The sequence below is a fragment of the Pyrgilauda ruficollis genome, unplaced genomic scaffold, assembly GCF_017590135.1.
Source record: "Pyrgilauda ruficollis isolate IOZ18807 unplaced genomic scaffold, ASM1759013v1 scaffold44, whole genome shotgun sequence".
NCBI lineage: Eukaryota > Metazoa > Chordata > Aves > Passeriformes > Passeridae > Pyrgilauda > Pyrgilauda ruficollis.
In genome coordinates this window covers 4,709,902-4,725,462 of record NW_024525934.1, presented here as the reverse complement: position 1 = coordinate 4,725,462, position 15,561 = coordinate 4,709,902, and the positions used below count along the sequence as shown (strand labels likewise).

At 44.3% G+C, this 15,561-nt stretch overlaps 1 protein-coding gene across 2 annotated transcripts in view; it reads left to right on the top strand.

Moving 5' to 3' along the window:
• The first annotated feature begins 482 nt into the window (after window positions 1–482).
• The window catches only part of FGF14 (fibroblast growth factor 14), a 381,047-nt gene continuing 365,968 nt past the window's right edge, over window positions 483–15,561 (top strand). For both annotated transcript variants that reach the window (XM_041478310.1, XM_041478309.1), the window contains exon 1: window positions 483–690. In XM_041478310.1, the coding sequence (XP_041334244.1) occupies window positions 483–690 (208 nt within the window). The remainder of the gene's footprint in view (window positions 691–15,561) is intronic.

Here is a 15,561-nt window from a genome sequence, read left to right as displayed (position 1 = left end):
GGGCATCGGCGGGGGCTGCGGGCGGGGTCCGCGCCCGCGGCCGGCAGCGCTCTCTGCGCCTCAGCCGGGCTTCGCCGGGTGCTGGCGGTGCGCTCTCCCGCCGCGGGGCTGCACAATGGCAGTCGTTCAGTAGGATGGATCCTGCCGTGGCTTTTGTTCTGCAGATCCACCCATCCTCCTAGCAGTCAAGTACCAGGCTATGGTTTTCTCTCTGGGGATCTTTCTTCCGCGTTTTGCCGGTGTCTCCGATGAGGTTTTGGCCTCGGCTGGGATTTCACTACCTTACTTTTCGTTTGGCTTCACGCTGAAAAAAGGGATTCCTTATATTTGCTCTCCACGCTTTTGGTTATAATCCACTGTTGGTCTAGGGGGAACAACCGTTCAGCCTGGCTGAAAAAAAAGCATCCGCTGAAAAGTCTCAAAGAAATATACCACGTGAGGAAAAAAAACTGGGAGAAGATCGGAATATAATCGCTTTTTCTATGATAAAACTGGTGCCCCTCTTCAGGAGAACTGATCTCAATTTATTATTATGCAACCGCAAGGATCTCTTCTTTCTCAGGGTGTATAAGCTGCTGGATTGCTTTTCGCCCAAATCAATGTGGTTTCTTTGGAACATTTTCAGCAAAGGATCGCATATGCTGCAGTGTCTTTGTGGCAAGAGTCTTAAGAAAAACAAGAACCCAACTGGTAAGCAATCCATTGCAATGCGTTGTTTTTCTTTAATGCTGCCCTGTCTGTTGCTCGCCGAGGTAGATCTGCAATCCTGCTGAGGGGAGAAGGGGGGATATATCGAGGCCAGCACGGACATGCATGTCCATACGTGTATGAATAAGCAAGGAGCGGTTTGTATTAGCTTCAGCCCCTGTCACCACCGAAAAGGGGTAAAAAAATAAAATCAAAGGCGACCCTCGCCCAGCCGGCATCTCCTAGTTCCTATGTGCTATTTCCAAGGAGGAAACTTTTACATCAGTACCCTTCTTGTGGGGAAGGCGGTGGAGCCCCCCACTCCCGACCGCGGGAGCCCCCCCAGTCAGTTTTGGGAAGAGGAGACTGGCTCTCCTGTGCTGGTGTTAGCCGGCCCTGCCTGCGGTGGGTGAGTGTGCCGGGGCTCGGGTCCTGCACAGCACTTTCTGAATAGCTTGCAGTATGTCACCCCACACGCACGCACACCCACCCACCGCCTCGCTCGGCTTTCTGAAGTCAAGCTAGACACCCCCTCCCGCGGCCTGGGGGCTCCCCTGAGTTATCACTCACCCTCGGCACTCAAGGCCAGGAGGGTGGAGGGTGGCGAGGAAAGGGGATGGACACTTTCTTGGGGCTTGTGCCCAGACGGCAACTCAGCCAGCTATGCCGAGTGGCAGCAGCAGCACCGCCGGGTTGGCTGTGCCGCTCCTCCGCCTCTCGCTGCCGGGATGACCCCTCTGTGCCACACACCGGTGTCTCTGCGTCCGTCTCTATGTCTGCCTGGCAGCCGGGATCATGCGCTTCGGTTCAGCCCGGCTCCGAGGGGGAAACTTGCAGTACATTACATAAGAAATGCAAATGCAGGTGCTCTGGGCCGCCTGGTCCCTGGGGGTCACGCTGCTGCTGTTGCATCCCTCTTGCTCGGTGCGTCCGTGGGCCAAGCCCGCGGCTTGGAGAGCAAGGTGGGCGAGAAGGGATGCTCGGCGAGAGGGGGAGCCGGGAGCTTTCCTGGGGAAATACCGGCCCTTCCCGCCGGCCTCTGGTCCCCCATCCGCCTTGCTCGCTCACCCCGGCCGGCAGGTTGTCTGCAAGCACTTGCGTGCCTGGGGAGGCGAGAGCCGCCGGAGCCCGGGCTGCGAGGGGAGGGCTGCCGTGTGTGCGCGCTGGTGTGTGTGTGCCGGCTGCCCTGCAGTGGCAGCTCCCGAGCAGGAGGCTCCTGACGCCGGCACTGCAGTGTAGTAGATCATAGGTTCTCGTTGCCTGACACCCCAACATCAACAAGCAGCAGCCCTGGCAGCCCGCACCCCTCTCCTTAAAGGTGGCCGGGCTGCCGGCTGCTGCTTTGCTCAGCCCAGGTCCGGTGCAGAGTCGAGGTGGGCACATCGGCGGATTTACCCTTCCCCGCCCCCGGCTTCCGTTTGCCAGCTCGTCTCGCCCCTTTCCCCCCCGCCGCTGCCGCAGCAGTGAAAAGCAGCCACTTAGCATACCAAAGAGGCTGAAATGCCCCGCCGGAGGCTGCGCTCAGCCTCCCGCAAAATGCCCTTCGCTGCACTCGTCCCTTAGCACTGCAGCCAGTGGCCGGGGGCCACTTCCTACCCGTGTGCCCCCCCGGGCGGGATGGGCCGGACAGGGTCAGGACGGCCGACCACCTTCTCGCAGCCCCTGGGGATGCCCCTCTCCGCCTGCCCGGGCCACGCACGCAGGGGCCGTGACCGCGGGGAGAGAGCAGAGCGGCGGCGTGGCCCTGCCTGCCCTGCCCGCTGCCGACGCTCCCCCGTCGGCGGGGGTCCGGCTCCAGCGCCGTGGTGCTCTGGGCAAGAGGCGATGCTCCTGAGGAAGGGATTTGGAGGGGGGGAGGCAGGGGCAGGAAGAGGGCTGGTGGTTTCTAGGCCTTTCAGTTTGCATACCGGGGGGGGTGAGGCGTATGCCCTTCCACACACACACACACTCTGGTCCACCCCTAAAGATTCGTGTCCTTTCCTTGGGGAGGGCAGGCTGTCAAGATATCGGCCCCTGAAGCCGACTTGTGTCCCTCGGAGTGCCAGGCAGCCGCGGCACAGCTTTCCACCTCCCCGGGGACTTTGCCGCACTTACCTACTCCCTCTGCGTATGGGACGAGTGGATTTGGCTAGCAGGAGCGGCACTTATCCCCGCCGCCACCCTGCCTGCCAAGGGCTGCACTGGCCCGAGGAGGGCTGACCCCGTCTTCTGAAGGAGTGGGGGGAACACGTCTGAGAAGCGAGGTGGGCGGGGGGGAGCGGGCAGGGGGCGCGGAGTGGGGCCCTGGCGGGTGCTGCCGCTCCGGCCAGCTCCGCGGTCTCGCTGCCCGCCCGCACAGGCTGCGCTGCTCCGCTCCGCTCCGACTTGATCCCGTCAGAGCAGCCGGGACGCCGAGCCCGGCCGAGCCGCACGCCCCGTCCTGGCACTCCGTTCCGGGAGCGCTGAACTGCGGCTATCTGTCTGAGGAGGCTAATAATCCGCTTGGCCGGATTAGCTGGTAGCTCGGTCACAGGCGCTGTTGCTCTGACGGCAGATCGTCTCCACTCAGGCTGGGGTCGCCCGCGGGAGCTCAGGGAGCCGGTGCCGCGATGCCCGTCCTCGCCTGGTGCCCCCGGGCCGTGGGGCTCCCCCTCTGCGGCAGCCCGCAGACCCCAGACCCCATCCCCGCTGCGGCACGGGGCGACGCTACCGCCCCCCGCCCCCTTTGCCCGCCAAACTTTTCGGGAGCCGCTGGGGTTTTCAGTCTCAAAAGTCATCAAATGAGCGAGCATCTGCGGCTGATCCAACCGTGCAGAAAATCCAGCAGGTTAGGCAACTAACGCTAGCTGTAATTGCAGTTTATTTAGCTATTTTCGGCCTGCTGCACTTTTTTTTTTGTCCCTTCCTAGAGCTGGTCTATCTCCAGAAACGGGACTGAGTGGCTGCTTTCCAAATGTTCTCTCCTTTGCGTTTCCTCTCCAGCGCTGGCTGCGGCCCCCCCTCCATGTGCGGACCCCCTCCCGGGCTCCCTGCCGTCCCCGGGGGCCTCACCCCACCGGCACCGGTAACCGGCACCGGTCCGAGCTCCAGAGACGGGGACAAGAGCGGCAGGGAGGGATGGGGAGTCCGAAGGGCTGTGTGTAAGTCTCTGGCAGGATTGCATCAGGAGGCTTTGGTTTTATGGCTGGCTGAAACCCCTTGGTTTCAGATTTGATATCGTTGATAGAGGAGCTGCATTTGATTGCTGCAATTATTTACCTCTTTGCATTTCTTCGTGAGGAGAAAAACTTTGGGAATCAATAGGTGTGGCTGTGTTTTCAGCTACTGAATATTTCTGAACGTTCCTTAGTGTAATGGTGAATGGTACAATCAGTGAAGCCCCTCATATCTGCAGTGTCCTGTCTCTTGTGAAAATGTTTGCCATGTGTCAGGTTCCCTGGGCCTCACTCGTTTTTGCAATTATTTCTGTCTAACTCTGCCCTTCCCACTTGTCATACACACAGAGGGAACTTTAAAAAGTGCAAGACCAAAGGGACTTTTTCTCACAAATAGTTAAAAACTGCTCCAAACCATAATCCTGAACCAGGGCTTGTTATAATAAGATATTGTCCTCCTGCTTTCCCACCACCATCCCCAGCCTCCAAACTGGGTATCTTCAGCTAGGGAGTGGCAAAGTCATGGGGAGAATTTGAGGCCTGAGAAGAAGTGGGAAAGGAGATTATCTCTGGTTGCTTTTTGAAGCAAGTCCAGCAAGTGAATAGATTTTTTTTTTTTACCAAATGCCAGCTGTTTGGGTGCCCACGGGAGGTGTGTTGGCTGGAGTCCAAGATGCCCCCATGGCGGGAATTGCTATCACATTTCACTCCTGGTGGCAACCCTACAGACAGAGGATGGATCAGGTTTCCTTTTCATTCACTTCCAAGGAGAAGCATCTCTCCAACACAGTCAGGGATGTTGACAGGAGAGTAGATGGCAATTGGCATTACTATAAATACATTACTGATGGAGGATTTAATTTAGGAAATTAGTATCAATCTCACATCAATTTCAAATACAAAACCTGTTTTAAAAGCAGTAAGTCTGAAATCCAGGCTGCAGCTGAACTGGAATCTCTGCATAGTCCCATGTTAATTTCCTACTTCATAAAATATCTTGTCTGGTATTGTCTGGTTGCTAATAATTTTGAAAAAGTTTCTAAGCACAGCCATGTGAGGATCTGTTTGAAATGGAAGCTTATGTTCTGCCCATAAAATGTATAGTAGGTATGTGCCTTTATCTGAATTCTGAAAAAATTTGATCTCCCCGCTGCTTTCCTTACTCATAGAAAGGAAACCTCCCACCAAAAGACAAAGACAGTAAGAGCTGTGGGCTCAGGTCCTTGAAATTTCTTTCATGTAGGTCCGAAAAGCAGCTCTGACTTCTTAAATACTGTAATTCCTGTAGTGGGAATTAAGGCATGGTCTGTTTCTCTTGCTCAAATGTAAAACTGCCTATTTACATGTATTTCACCTATTGAAGTTTTGTCATCTCTGGAATACATTTCCTGAATTTGTACAAATTTAATTATTCTTGATCAAATTAAATTGCATACACTACTCATTAAAGGGTGAAATTTATGCCTGCTCATGTGTCTCCCTACTGTAATAAAATGTTTGCACCTAGTTCAATGTCTGCTAATGACAGGCCATTTATAAATGAATTCAAATATAAAACGGATGACTTAGGCTTAAGGAAAATACAAAAAATGTATTTACAGATATCACTGGTTTAAATATTTATGTGTATGCATTTTTCATTTGAGCTTGATGTTTGTTCTACTTAACCTTCTTGGATTATATTAAGTATATTAATTTTAAGCTAAAATTCCTATTGACTTCAAATCCAAAAAAAGCAGTGATTTAGACATTCTGAATTTGTCCCTTTGTAAAGATTTTCTGTCCAATAAATGCCTGTAAAAATATAATCTGGAGATGAGAGAGTTACTTGAAATTGGAAACCAGTTTTTCAGGAGGACTTCATAAATCTAAAGAAATGGGAATTGGGCCCTTACACTGACCCTGAGGGTGCATTTTATAGCTGGTGGGGTCACTACCGAGGTTTCCATAGGAACAGTCAACATTTAGGATAAAATGTTTTGAGTCTAGGTTGCAGATAGATAAATGAAGTGGTTCTGTGCAAATTAAACTGAATATTTACAGAGGTTTGCCAAACGTGCCTCTAGACAGTGAGTCCGGCTGGAGCATGTTTCACTGTCTAGGAAGATCTTGTTGCTTGGGGAGCAGTGGTTTGTTTCTATACCTAGTTCTGGTTTAGATGGCTTTTGTGATTTTGGACACACTGTTACTTACCTATTCCTTCCCTTCCTGCTTGTTAGAAGTTGCAGGCAATTTCTGAATGTTGCACAAGCGTGCTGTTGGCCCTTTTGTTTGTTTTTCATGTTTCAGTGAATGATAGCTTTTCAAAGATAAATTACTAGTTTACTGAACAACTCATGGAGTAACAAAACATCAAGTGATCATAAAACTTTACAATCTCTGTTGTGAAAAAAAATTGCTGAGATGTAGCACGTGGCTTGAGGTACAATTAATGTATCCAAGAGCTACTTGCCACTGTACAGGAAGAGTTTATGTGTGTATGTAATAGGAGAACAGTTTGTCAGACTGCACCCAGGTTTAGTTCAGGAAGAGCCCCCTTCTTTCAGACTGTGCTACTACTGTCACAGCAAATTAAGCCAGGAAGAAAATCTTTTCATTGGAGACCATATAATAAAGTGCTTAAAATATTAATCTTCAGCCTGGCTATTAAAAAAAAAAAATTATTGTGTTCTTGAAGTGAATCCTTGCAGTAGATTCACCCAGAAGTACTGAAAATAATAATTGCAAAAGGAACTGATGGTGCTTGGCACCATGATGGACTGAACACACAGTAAGTAAAATGTAGGCAATGTATTCTTTTTAATATACTCTGCAGCAAAGAAAAATAGCATGTGAATAATTAACAAAGCTGTTACCCAAAACAGGAGCACACTGACTCTGAAGAAGAACTTCTTGAGGCCAAAACCTCAAAAATCATTAAGTGAAAGGCATTTAATGGATACATGGAATGCAGGTTTGGTGTATTTGTAGCATATGCTGTTAGAAGCATTCATGTTTAATAGTTACAAGGAAAGTAAACAGTTGCTGATGAAACTGCATCGAGAAATCAGAATAATAATATCTGTAGTAATATTCAATGCACAAGCCAGATTAATAACACCTTCTGCAGCAGAACTCAATGACTAGTTTAGGTACCATACTGTGGTGAACATAATCAACATTTTAATAGTTTTTGAGTTAATATTGAATGGCTGTATGGGTCAAATAACAATAGGTAGCATACAGTTGCTGGCAGAAATTGATAGTCTAATTTTAATATCTGTATTTTGTCTTTTCACTCTGACACCTGCTTATTTGACTTTTAACTGGAAACAGCATGAGGAATTGCACGGAACAAGTTTAGTGCTTGCATACAGTAGGCGCTGTCTTAGAAATTACCTGGCTTAATCTTTTTGTGGCACTGAAATGAACCTGATCTTGTCAGACAGAAGAATCAAACCAAGGTTAAACATTTTATTTCCACTGGAATTTTTTGGCTTTTGGTCAAGGACAGAGATACAAATAAACTGTAGATTCCCAAAAGACCTGTATTTTACTGAGCTGAGAGAAGAATATACTTCACTTTTCACTGAAATTCATTGTGTCACCCATGTTTTTTTTTGTGTATGGCTTTGTCATCTAGAAAGATAAGAACATAGTGAGGATACAGAATGTGCAGGATTTGTGCCTTAGCTGTTGATCCTGTCCTGTCTCCACCTCTGGGCATTAGGTGGTGTAAGAAAAAATGCAAGACATGGCAAATCTTTGAGTTTGATCCTTCCCCTCATCTGTCTCCTCAGTTTTCAGCTGTCACTGCACTGTGAAGTTGGAGCTTGTATTCAGGTCACTGTGTGTAGTAGCCTCTGAAAGAACTATGCAACTTCAGTTATCAAACACCATTTCTATTTTGGGCATCAAAAAACTTTGCATGGCAGTGAGCTCTACATAACCACGTGTTGTGTGGAAAGGATGTGGAGGTGTTTGCACTTTCTGTGGGCACTCCTTGGTTCTTCTGTTAAATAACAGAGGCTAACATTGCTATTCCTGCCCCATGTTTGTGATTACCGATTCTGGAGAGCTTTTCAGGTGAAAAGCACTTCTTTCAAGGTGCCTTTTCCTTCCTTGAACTGTCCTGAAATCCTGGACATTTCTATCATCTTGGTTCCTGTGCAGTATAACTTGCCTTTGCTGGGGGTATAGGATATCTTTGGTTTAGGAGGACTAAAACAAGGTAGCAGCTGACACATCCCTCTGCATGTGCTGCTTTCTTCCGTCTAAAAGAAGTTAATTTCTATGGATTTTCTAGGCCTATGGGATAAGGAAGTATGTCCTGAAAAGGGCATGTTTTCACAATGTCCTTTCTCTTGAGGGAACAAGTGGAATATTACTCTCTTGAAGAAGCTTTTAAAGAATTAAGCTCTAGTGTGACTGAAAACTAGAAGTTTGTACTGTTGTTGAACAGTTTGAACAGGAGAGGCAGCTTGCGTATAAAAGCAGACTTCTGTTTACATATAAATCTCTTGCTTCTCACCAATGCTAGCAAAGGAAATATGCAGGAATTTGATTGCCCTTTAATGAAGTTTGAGACGAAAATGCTAATTTAAAGAAGGCAAGTTTGCCAGACTTGTTACTCTTTCAGTAAATGTATTTCTGAGCATGTCTCTCTACAATCAAACAAAATGTCCAGATTAAACAGTTCCCAGTTCATGCTTCTCATTAAAGAAGTGTACTATAGAGCACTACAATCGCTCAGTAGTTTCTACACATATCACTCTTTGCTTATAGGTACATTTATTGACATTGAATGAGATGAAGAGGAACTACCAGTGCAAAACATAGTGGAAAATGCATTTAAAAAAAAAAAAAAAAAAAAGTGGGAAAAGATGTGGAAAAATTATAGCTCAGGGAAATGCTTTAAAAAATCAGTTAAATCTTAATACAGTAATATCTTATAGAATATCATATCAGGAATATCTTAACGAGGATTAAATTATTAATAGTCCCTATTATTTGTGGTACTTATGACACAAAGATCCACTTTACAGTTCTGATTTTCTTGGAACTGGAAATTGCAAGTCAAACCCAGACAGCTAATAGTTTCTGAGAAACTGAACCTAAATGTGATGTAGGCAGATTATCTCACTAGGAGATCAGCCAAAGATCTCAAATGTGAACTACCTTTAGGATGTCTACAACCCAGGTGCAATTTTGTGGCTTGGACTCTCACAAAAATCCATGCTTTAAAGTAGCACTAACAGGTGGATTAAAATTTGTAAAGCTTTACACCCCTGAGAGAGTTCTTCCTAGTCACTTGCTGTTTTAAATCCTTTTTTTTTTTTTTTTTTTTTTTTTTTTTTTTTTTTTTTTTTGTCCCCATGTGAAGGAGACTTTCTGCTTAAAAAAATCTAGTTACACAGAGTTTCATGATCAACATTTGCTAGTCTTCTGGCTTTACTCAGACATTTATTATCTCTATGAATATGACCTTGATCCATCCCAAACTCTGTAATCTCCATTATAGCTTCTCACATCTCTTTGAGTTTTTTCACCTTCTCCTTGTGCAAACATCTCACCTTTTTACTTTGGGTAAGGTCTTTGAGGAAAATTAATTATCCCTTAATTGTATTTCTTTCAGATATTTTTAAGTCCTCTCCACCACTTTGAATAATTAGCTAGTGACCATGAGCAGATCAACTGCACGGGCTTATTTTATTAATGATATAATAGGTATTTAGGATGGATGAAGGGTAGGCTGATGGACTACCCTTTTTTAATTTGGCATGAGCTGTATACATTGTTTTTTCCCACTTTCTGCTAATTTACAGTAGCAGAACAATAGCAGAAGTAAAGAAATACAGAGGCTGTAAAACAACTGTGATTGATTAGGAAAAAACAGCAAAATCAGCAAGAGGATTTAGAAGACCTAATAACAAATGTTAGCCTTTTCATTTGTTTTGAGGATCATTTGAGGATATTACTTGCTTGAGGATAAAATGAGTTGTGTGAGATTCTGCTGTTAAAGCAGGACTCCTCAGCATCCAGGGAAATTTCCTGGATATTATTGCTGGGCATTTCTTATTTGTGTTGGCAGGGAGTTGGTTCCAGGTCCTGGCTTTGTCTGTTCACTTAGGTGCTATGTATCTCCTTGAAGCTTGTGGCCATGGCACAAGCAGAAGAGATGCCAGAGGGCTGCAAAACCTGTGTGGATGCAAGGCATGGCCCGTGTGTCCATAACTTCAGCAGAGTATCAATAGAGTAAACCTGTGGTTTGGATCTTGCTCACTTTTGATTCACCTTGTTCACCTTTGAGCTCACTTTTGATGGCCTAGTTTAGAGACATTGTTGTGTGAAAGGATTGTAACGTGCCGCTTCAGTGCTACACGCTCCAGGGTTTCTGCTGGCCAGGGACATTAGTAGCAGAGCCAGTCACTATGTGTCCCTAAACCCTGTGTTCTGAACTGTTGAGCTCTGGTTATGTGGTATTCACATACTCTTTGAATAGAGAGAGGCAAATTCTCTCTCCCAGGATATTTCCTGAGGAAGGCAGTGAGAAAGCTCAGAGAAAGAAGAGAAAACAATTCTTATCTCTATTTGCTGCTCCTGTTGTTTTGCACATATATAATATGTTATAAAGATTGTTTACCAAAAGGGATTTGCTAATTAGACTCCAGTGGTAGTTGTTTGGACTGATTGACCAATTAAGTCAAAGCTGTGTTGTGACTGTCTAGTAAAAGTCTCAAGTTTTCCTTTAGTATTGTAGTATAGTTTAGTATTAGCATAGTATAGTATGTAGTGTGATATAGTATAGCTTAATAGAGCAATTGTTCAACCTTCTTAATCATGGAGTCAGAGCACGTTATTCCTCTGGCTGGGGGTTGTCCAACATCCATATGGCTATATGCACAAAGTTTTGAAACATGGCATAGATGAGTTCTCCTACATTTGAAACTTGTAGCATAGTATCTTCCAAGGAACAGGGTATCTGAAAGCAGTATGGGATTATTTTACAGCAAATATGTCATTATGTAGTGTATGTATGGAAGAACCACATTTTTTGAAGGCGATCTTGCTTTGTTTTCAAACTGGACTTTAAACTCTGAAAATGTTTCTGGAAGAGTGCAAATATAGGAGAAAAAACCTTTTGTAGTTTCCTATGTAATACATATCTGGGTAAAAGAAATAAGTTTACTCATGGTAGGAGAAATTGGAACCAAAGAAGTGGGAATAGAGGAATTGTGATTTTCTGTTCTATTATCTTTCCTCATTTTGATTTGTCTTTGCAGTTTATGTGAAATTATGTATCTGAAGCACTACTGACATGAAGTGAAGATGAATCCAATGATTTGTGTGCCACAGTAAGATATTCTCTCCTGACTGAAAGCTTTTTGTGAAAGCATGTCTTGAAGACATTGGCTTTCTTAGCACTTCAACATCATGGATGTTGATTTTGACAATTTCCATACACCATTGATGAAACACTCTCTAAAGGGTTGCTCAAGACAGTTACATAAATATGGAGCTCTCATTAAAAAAAAAAAAAATCTTTGAGCAAAATGTGAGAAAAAAAATTGAACATAAGTATATAAAGGTGAGTATCATGGTAGTTTTAACTGTAGGGTTACTAAGTTTCTCTTAGATGCTGGATGAGAATGATTTTATTCCAGTTGTGCCAGCTGCCATTGAATGAAAGTGGAGGTTGAAGTTTTGGGCCTTATAACTAAAGCAGAAATAAGCTGTACATTGTGCAGTCTGGGTTAAACTATTTTAAAAAAAGGTATCAGGAGTAACAGCAAAACAAGGGTTTGTTATGTTTTCTGGAGCTCCTTTTCCTTGGATTTCAGTGGCTGTTCGAAGAACTATGGTCTTGGTTTGCTGCCAAAAAGAACACCTGCTGATAGATTTAAGACAGAAGATGAGGAGAAGATAAATACTAAGCCCTTGTAGTCATATATGTAGGTTAAGAATTTGGGGGTGGAACTTGCTGAAGTTAGAACAAAAGTAAGCCAGATTGTGATGTTAGTACATTAAATGAGTTTTTATCAGGGGCTATGTGGATGATACATGAATAGTGTGGGATGCTCTCTCTCCCACTTATTCTCAGAGGGAGATGAAAAACCAGAATGACAAAAGAAATTATAAAGTAAATAATAAAAGGATTAAAGGAGTCTGTAGTCATTTAGACAGGTTAGTGATAGAGAGTCCTACAGGAGAGCAGAATTTAGAAATTGTTGAAGCTATTTATCAATTGAAGCGCAAATAGAGCTGAAATTTAAGGACATTTTCATGGAAAGCATCTATTTCTAGAAGTGTTTCATTCCAAGGACATAGAGAAAGTTTTATATTTGAGAGTCTAGCTTTTCCCAATTTATTCCATTTATAACTATCTTGCTAAAGGTGAAATATCCTTGTAAACATTGCTTTGCTCTTATAAATGAAGGCGCTCCCACGCTCCCCTGAATCTACCAGCTGTCACTGCCCAGCTCTGGAAGAGTGGCCTCCAGGATGACCATAGGCCATGTGTCCAGGGCCTCCTGCGTTCCTGGATGCCCTGGGAGTCTCCTGTCTGGCAGCCCTCGATGCTTTGGACCCGCATGGGCGTGTGGAGTCCTGTGTGTGCTGCAGCTGCCTGGGCTAACACCTGCTGGCTCCCCTGCAGGAGAGATGATGGCACAGGAGTCAGCTCCTGAGGGTGGCCCTCAAGCTAAACTGAAACAGCCTGTGTAGTTGCCACAGCAACTGCTGGGGAGAGGAAATGTATTATCCCACTCCAAACTGTTCTACAGGGCAACTTTTAAAATGCAGAATATGTACTTCCATGGATCTTAAGCTGTGTAAATCTTTGTGCAAGACACCATGTCCTGGGCAGTACAAACTACAGAAGAAGGCACTATAGGTTCAGTATTAATTTGCATTTTTTTCCAATAGTTTAATAAATTCACAGTGAAACAGGTCAAGAATGTTGGGTGCCATTCAATCCTTGAAGATGACCACAAATCTGCATCAAAAAGCCTACACTGGAGATCTTCAAGTAACTTCAAAGGGAAAGCCATTCTCTTCTTCTCATCAACAGATGGCAAATCAGAATTGTGAGTAAGAACTGTCCACCTTCAGTTTGGCATTGATACCATTCTCCCACCTTAGACTCCTCCTAGTTGTTCAGGAACATAAGACTGAATTTATATTGCTTAATTAAAAAGGGCCAGGGATTGATCCAAGTCCAAATGGCTCTGCCTGGCTCATGTCCAGGCCACTTACAGTTACCACCCTCCCTGGCAGATTAGCTTGGAGAGAGCTCGCTGAGGTGGTGCCTGGGTCTTGAGGAAGAGTGTGGATGACTAGGGCTCTAGCACTTATTTAATTTAACAATCTGAACACAGCCAAAGAGGATCAGAAAAAGCCTTTCACTCCCAGTAAGGAAAGTTAAGGCAAGCTCTGCTTGTAGATTTCTACTTGTGGCCTCAGCTTCAGAGAGGAACTGTACCTGGACTCATAACAGCATAACACCATCCTGGACCAGCTAAGGTGTTATTAAAGCTTCCATAAAGTGAATGAATCCCAGCTTCATCCTTTGAGGAAGGAGCACCTAGAAAGGGGCTTCCTGTGGGCCTTGGTTGACCTTGTGCAAAGCTTGTGGAGGAAGGAGAGCACAGAATACCTGCTTCAGAGCAAGTCTGGCAGCTGAGCAGCAGAGACCCGAGTCTGCAGGGGATGAATCATAATGAGTTTCTGAGGAGGATGAACCAGACAGGAAGGAGAGCTCAATCTTGCTGGGGAAAGGAGCATATCTCCTCTTTTTTCTCTCTTTCACAACAAGAAGATGGAGTAGGGTAAGGAAGAGCTGAAGGACAGGAGATTTCCTCTGTCTCTGGATAAAATCTTTTTTCTTCTTCTTCACTATCTTTTACTTCCTTCCTTCTCCCTGGCCTTATTTGGGATCATCCCTTCATTTGTGTAAGCATGTGCAACAAAATTGTATTCTCAGTAACCTGTTGTTTTACTGCACACCCACTTTCTGTTTTCTGAGCTACATGGGCATCAACATGCATTGTTGCTGCACGTACTTGATCTTCCTTTAATTTAAGGATATGTATTTCTCCCTACATGGCCAGCAGTTGCTCTCTTCCCTTTTAAAGTTGTGAGGCAATGAGTAAAGAAATAGGTTTTTTTTTTTTCTGATTATTGATGCTTTAAATATGTTGGCAGACTAAATCTGGTCACAGTCTGTGAATTTACAGGGTCTGGCTTATAGTCTGACAGTATGGTCCAGAATACTTGTGTGTTTTTCTTAAAGCAATGAAAATTAGACAACATAAACCAGTTTGCATTTTGTTTTTAGTTGGGTGGGGTTTTTTTAAAATAGTTTTAGGGACAATCAGTTTGTGGCACTTGGAGTCTACTTTGATTCTTCTCTGTGAGGATGCACAGGGCATATTTGCTCTTGCTTTTTAATGCTAAATGTGAAAAGATTGAATGTAAGCAATAAATTCTTCTTTTTTAATCAATCCCTTGAAGACTCCTTAAGGTGACTGTTCCTTTACAAGTTGAATATCTGAAAAAAACCCAAGTATCACCACTTAATTTGGGGCTAAGAAGGGTGTTGCATTTAACAGAGATTTTTATGTTTCCATTGCTTACAATAAAAGCAGTTATGAAAAGTTCTTATGATGGGACACAATTATGTTTTGCATTAAAATGAGGCACAGTGGGGGGCTGTATTCAGCCTGTCAGCTTGTTAGAAAAAGCTGGAATTTCTGAAGCTGTTCTAAACACCCTGAATTTGGAAGTCAAGTCAAATCTTCTAAGCCAGCGAAGTCTTCTTAGCAATAGAGAAATAAAGGACTTTAGTATAAGTACTTCTCAGTGTGTCAGTTATCTTGAAAACTGTTTCTTCTGTTAGTGGGACATTATTGTAGCATGTCTAGGACTTTTTATATGGCTTGGTAATTAAGACAAGTTGAGCCAAATGAACTGCATTGAGGTTCTTTTTAAGAGTGAAAGTACCTTATTTTCAGTCCTGCTTCTAGGCTGGAGAAATTAAGTTTTTTGGTGTCTCTGCATTTATAGTGCTTTTCCCTTTTGTCATGCTAATTGAAAGCACCATCTTTAATCCTTCTTCTAGGAAGTTTCTTGCTGTTTGCTTTACATGGCAGTGCTCCACTATCATATTCAGGTCATTACAGACCTCCAAAGATGTGTTTTATAGGAGGATAAAGGAAGCATTCTCTCCATGGCCAGAACATGGGACCTCTCTTGTGGTGGTAAATAATTTTTGCTCTCACAAAAGAAAAAAAATGGTTTTTGGCCTTGGCACACTGCTTTGGGTTTTTTAAAATCTAGCTAAATTTAAATAGTCAAATCCTTTCTTGCTAATCCACCACTCCATGGCTTTTCTAAGGAAAGGTCCCTGTTTCTGTGGAAGACAAAAATTTTCTTGTACAGATTAAATAGTTCTGCCCTTAATCTACTATTACATGAATAGTTCTTACAGCATCAGCTTTAGTCTACTTCATCTTCTTGTCATTTTATCTTACAGTGATTAATTGGCAGAACAAGTATACCTTCCCCTGTTTGCACTCGAGGGCATTAACTAATCTAGTTAACAAACTAATCTAGGTCTAGAGAAAACAAATAGAACAAGAAGCAAATGAACAGCGAGACTGAACAACAATTTCCTTCCATGTGAACATGGTTCTCTTGGGTCTTCCTCTAGAAAGAACTGAGCTTTTTCTCAGAATCCCAAAGTTCTTGGTTTTGTCATTGC